The 5,698-nt window shown below is 53.4% G+C and overlaps 1 protein-coding gene across 1 annotated transcript; it reads left to right on the top strand.

Moving 5' to 3' along the window:
- The first annotated feature begins 328 nt into the window (after positions 1-328).
- On the top strand, positions 329-4,203 carry sox7 (SRY-box transcription factor 7). Its single transcript, XM_061754489.1, has 2 exons — positions 329-1,252; positions 2,110-4,203. Exons 1-2 carry the CDS (start codon positions 1,030-1,032, stop codon positions 2,985-2,987), a joined length of 1,101 nt encoding a protein of 366 aa, XP_061610473.1. The 5' UTR covers positions 329-1,029; the 3' UTR covers positions 2,988-4,203.
- The last annotated feature ends 1,495 nt before the right edge of the window (positions 4,204-5,698 follow it).

Genomic DNA, 5,698 nt, shown 5'->3' with positions numbered 1-5,698 from the left:
GCGTGCGGGTCGTGTTGTTCTCCAAGGTCGGGCTGAAAGTTCCCAGTGGTACGTCGGCGGTGTTCAGCTTTACAGGTGCCGCTGTTTGCGCGAAGAGACTCTCAACATCTGCCGAAAAAGAACAAAAGCAAATGTTTACTTCATGCGAACGTGTACATCAGTTGCACAAGCATTTTTTGTGTATAAACCAAAGATGTACGGTATGCGTCTCTCTGTTTTTGGATTAAGACATATTATTCATTTTGGGATACGTGTGGAGGCAGGATAAGTTCATGAAATGACAAAAAAGGACCAATTTCAAAGGAGGAAATAGAAATGAAAATACAAAATAAAGGTATTAAGGCTTGTCTTTTGCGCCAATTCACAAGATGTTACACGATTTTGATTGAAAATGCAATATGTCCATTTCCCAAATGACCAAATGGGAGGCCTTTTTTTGGGGTCTAAATTCTGAGAATAGAATCATACCAAAGACAAAATCTCCAATATTTTATTTAGCGTTGTGGATCCATTTGAAATCGTTTGACCATTTTGAGTAGCGCGACAAAGTGTGGAGAAGAAACCGTTTGATGAAAAACGAGTGAACACGCTCAAGTGCAAATGTGCCCTCACAACTATTGGGTTGTTGTTGTTGTTGTTGTTTTCTGCCGCATTTGACTTTGATGCCGATGTGATCTGCACGTGCACTTCGCGCGCCTGAACGCAGCGCAGCACAACAGGTCCGCTAAGTTTTCGGGCGTGTCAGACTTTTGCCGAATACCAAAAAACAAAACCAAAAAAAAGCCCTCGAGCCGTCGTGCGAGCGACTCACCGCAGCGAAGCTCTTTGGGGCGTGCGTGCGTGCGTGCGTGACGGGAGGAGCCCCCTCCCCAAATATAAAGCCCCCTTTTTCCCCTCGGCCACACGGGAGGAGAGAGAACCTGCGAGGAGGAGCTGCCACCTGCGCGCGCTCCTTTGGATCCGTTGACGCCGAGAAGAAGTCGCGAGTGCGATCCCAGCCGGTCTCCGATCGGCGGCTTCGGCGCACGCATGGCCGCCCTCATCAGCGCCTACTCGTCGTGGCCCGAGTCGTTCGAGTGTCATCCGGCGGACGGCAGCGCGGCCTCTGCGGCCGGCGGCGGCGGGGACAAGGCGCCGGAGCCCCGCATCCGCCGGCCCATGAACGCCTTCATGGTTTGGGCCAAGGACGAGCGCAAGAGGCTGGCGGTGCAGAACCCGGACCTGCACAACGCCGAGCTCAGCAAGATGCTCGGTAGGTCCGGCGTCCGTCTTCCTCACCTGCGGCAAACGCGTCGGTGCCTCTCAAATGCAATGCAATTATTGTCATTCCCCAATTTGCGATTAAGATGACGAAGTGGGGGGGGGGGGGGGGGGGAAACAAACCCAAACTCTTTAAAGCTTGCAGTTCTCTAGAGAAAGCAATAAAAGACGATGCAACTATTTCGTGCCCGATTTCAAACGCCCTGATTTGTGTCACGTCCAGGAATTCAACGCCTGGAGAAATCCAAATCCAAATCCAAATCCAAATCCAAATCCAAATCATTTTTGGGCTCGTTAATCCGATGGCGGTTCGTCCGCCGTCACGTTAGAAGTCTCGCTCGCTCGAGGAGAAAATGGATCTTGGGCACCTTTTGACACTTTCAATTCAACCCCGGAAAAAAAGACAGATTTCCGAGATTGTTTTGACTAAATCACTTGTCTTCCCGTTCAAAGGGAAATTGAAGTCGGCCACTTTAAACCTCGCAAGGTTTAAACTTTACACACACCAGGAGCAAAAACGATTGGAATGTTTGCGCTACAAATGTTCAAATTTGAAGAAGTCTTTCTGCAAAGCCTTCTTCAAGTTAAGTTGAAGTTCACTTCAGACGCAAGTTGAAATTTGAATTCCCGACAAAAGTTTAGGCGTTAAACGTCCACGGCAGCAATCGCACGGAGATGAATGTGGACCTTTTTCTCAAGTCAACAAAAAAAGACTTTTGTTGCTAAACGGTCACCCAAACAAAGCGCAGATTGTCATTTCCTGTACACGAGCAAGTTTGTTGACTTTTGACGGCGCCTGCATCTTGAAATCATCCGTTCGGTGCTTGTCGTTTCTTTCCCCCCCGTCAGGGAAGTCGTGGAAGGCGCTGACGCCGCCCCAGAAGAGGCCGTACGTGGAGGAAGCCGAGCGTCTGCGTGTGCAGCACATGCAGGACTACCCCAACTACAAGTACCGGCCTCGCCGCAAGAAGCAGCTCAAGCGCATCTGCAAGCGGGTGGACCCCGCTTTCCTGCTGGGCGGCCTGGCCCCCGACCAGAACGCCCTCCCCGAGCAGCGGGCCCTGTGCCGCCCGCTGGACAAGGACGACGCCGGCCACCCGGCGGGCGCCCGTTTCTCCGGCCCGGGCCCGCCTCTGCCCGGCGTGCGGAGCTTCCGGGACCCGGCGGCGTCCGGCGGTTTCGACGCGTACCCCTACGGCCTTCCCACCCCTCCCGAAATGTCCCCCTTGGACGCCGTGGATCACGAGCACGCGCCCCCGTCGTCGTACTACCCCGCCGTCTCCTGCTCGCCCCCCGTGGAGCACCACCAGAGTCACGTGGGCAGCCCGCCGCCGTACCACCTGGACTACGCTCAGACCCAAATCCACTGCGGGGGTGCGAACGGCCTGATCCCCGGCTCGTACTACGGCGCCCCCCCCTTCCCCCTGGCTCACCACTGCCTCCAGCACGGCCACCTCGGGCAGCTGTCCCCACCGCCGGAGACGCAAGGCCACCTGGAGACTCTGGACCAGCTGAGCCAGGCCGAGCTCTTGGGCGAGGTGGACCGCAATGAGTTCGACCAGTACCTCAACTCTGGAGGGGGCGGCTTCCATCCCGAACAAGGCGGCGGCGGCACCGTCACGGGCCACATCCAGGTGTCCGCCGCGAGTACCGGCACGGAGACCAGTCTGATTTCGGTTCTGGCCGACGCCACCGCCGCCTACTACAACAACTACGGCATCTCGTGAGCTCGAGGGCGACCTCGGCGACATTTGTCCCTCCTGCTTCCGTTCGGGGTCACGGGCAGGTCAAAGGTCATCCCAGGAGAGTGCGGTGGGGGAAGCGGGGCACACCCTGAACTGGTCACCAGTCAATAGCAGCGCACATGTAACAAACAAACATCCATCCATCCATCCATCCATTTTGTGAGCCGCCTCTCCCCACGCGGGTCGCGGGCGTGCCGGAGCCAATCCCAGCTATCGTCGGGCGGGAGGCGGGGTACACCCCGAACTGGTCGCCAGCCAATCGCAGAGCACATACAAACAAACAACCATCCGCGCTCAAATTCACACCTACGGGCAATTTAGGGTCCCCAATTCATGCGTGTTTTGGGGATGTGGGAGGAAAGCGGAGAAAAGCCACGCAGGCACGGGGAGAACATGCAAACTCCACACAGGCGGGGCCGGGATTCGAACCTCGGTCTTCAGCGCTGTGAGGCAGACGCTCTAACCGGTCGCTCACCGTGCCGCCAAGTCACCCGGACATTTTTTTTTTTTTTAAGTTACCATCACATTCAGCAACAAAAGCGGGGTGTGCCCTGGACTGGTCGCCGTCCATCCATTTTCTAGGTTTTCTCCCGTTCGGGGTCACAGGTAGGTTAGCGTCCATCCCGGGACACTCGCGACTTCACCCTGAACTGGTGACCAGTCGATCGCAGCGCACATGTAGACAAACAAGCATTCACAGCGACAGGCGCTTCCCGGTCTTCGGTTCGCCTAATATGCATGCGCTAGGACGCCAGAGTACCCAGACCGCAGACGCGCTAAACGCCGGGACACCGCAACAAAGCCGCAGACTGACATATGCAAGTGGCCGGCGTCGCGAGAAACTCGGAGGGAGGGGCCGCTAAAACGGGACACCTCCGGGAAGCCTAGCGGGGCCCCTACAGTTCCAGGAGCTCATTTCAACCTTTTTTTTTTTCTTTGTAATTTTCAAATGTTTTTTTGTAATCCTGGCTCTCGCTGATTGTGACCTCGCTAGTTCTCACCCCATTGAGGTTGTTGCCCCCTATCCAATGCTTAATAATATAAATATATATATATATATATATATATAAATATAATCACATATATGATGAAACTAGGGTAAAAAATGTATGCTGATTTAGACTGTAATTTAAAAATGATGGATTGTCATTTCCTGTAAAAAGCAAACTTGTCAATAAAAGCAAACGGCTGTGCATAGTGGAACCTGTCGTGTTTTGTTGTTTGTGCTTTTGCCCCCCCCCCCCCCACCATCAATCCCGCTTGAGGATTAGCAACGCCGACAAAGCCGCACCAGCCCGCCTCCGTCCCCTCACCGCCGTTCTTTTGTTTTCCGGGTTTCTCTTACTTACTTCTATCTTGCGCAAGCAGAAAATACAGACATAAATGCGTGCTTTTGATTTGCAAAGTCGCCCCGTTTTTCCCCGATAAAAGGAATTCGGAGGGCGGGGGCTGGCAAATCTGGACAAATCCTGGAGTCGAGCTGCCCTTCCTGGTTTTCTGGGGAAGCTCGAGTCGTGCTTCTTGTAAAGAGGATGCGGCGGAGGTCGGTGTTTCCTGCCTGATAAGGTGGCGGCGGGGGCGGGGGCGCTCCGGGTCAGGATGTTTGGACCCGGCCGGTCCCGACACGACATCGAGATGGAAGCCGGACCCGCTGTGCCCAAAGCAGACCGCCGCCGAGTCCGCCCGTCAATTGACCGAAGCCCGGCTTACCGAAGCTTTTACCGCCCCAGAAATAAACATAGGCTGGAAATAATAAGAATGCGGACGTGCGGAAGGAAGTGCGCGGAGGCATCTGCTCCTCAGCAAAGACGCCATCGCGCCGCCGACACGGCCGAGGCCAAATAGGTTTGGAGCGGGGGCCGGGAACACAACGTGACAAGCGATTCGCCCGCGAGCGGCTCGTATTCCTCCCATAAATATCCAATGTGTATTTTCCTCCAATAAGGAAGACTTAACTTAACTTAACAAGACTGCATGACATCCCCAATAGCGAGGTGTTCCTTCTGATGTTTTCAGAGGCTGAAGCGGGCAGAAGTAGAAATGGCCACGTCAATTCCGACGGCGATCGATCGCGCTTTTGTTCTTCTCTCGAGTGAGCATTGAGAAGAGTTGCCGAAAGGTCTCCGTTGAAGTCGAACCTTATCGTGACCGCCTGGCGAGCGGCCGGTCTCCAGGAGGCGTCTCCGCAAAGCGGCCGACTCACCGACTGGTCTTTGTCGAGGATAAAGAATAGATGCCGCTTGTCGAAGTGCCGCCACCATACGGTGCCCGTTTGCTCTCAAGTCAAAGCACAGAAAGCGCTCGAATGACCGCTCATATCTCAAGGCACAAATGTTAAAAGACAGAACTGCAGTGGTCTCCAAAAATCATTTGAGAATTCTCTTTGTGCTCAACACTGAGTTGGGATTCTTCTTCTTCTTCTTATTATTAGTCGTAGTAGTAGTAGTAGTAGTAGTAGTAGTATTCGATGTTTTCAATGTATTATTATTTATTTTGAATGACAAAATCTTTTTCAAGACAATTCAATTAAAATCTTTTTTGGGGAACATTTAGTATGATTGTTTATGTCGGAGGGAAAAAAAAATCCCCAAAATGTATCGGCTATAAATGGAAACGCTGGAAATCTGCGATTTTATTATACTACAGCCGGCACGGTGGACGACTGGTTATCACATCTGCCTCACAGTTCTGAG

This window comes from Phyllopteryx taeniolatus, chromosome 18, assembly GCF_024500385.1.
Source record: "Phyllopteryx taeniolatus isolate TA_2022b chromosome 18, UOR_Ptae_1.2, whole genome shotgun sequence".
Taxonomy (NCBI): Eukaryota; Metazoa; Chordata; class Actinopteri; order Syngnathiformes; family Syngnathidae; genus Phyllopteryx; species Phyllopteryx taeniolatus.
Note: the sequence above shows the minus strand (reverse complement) of the source record. Positions and strands in the feature narration are given on the sequence as shown.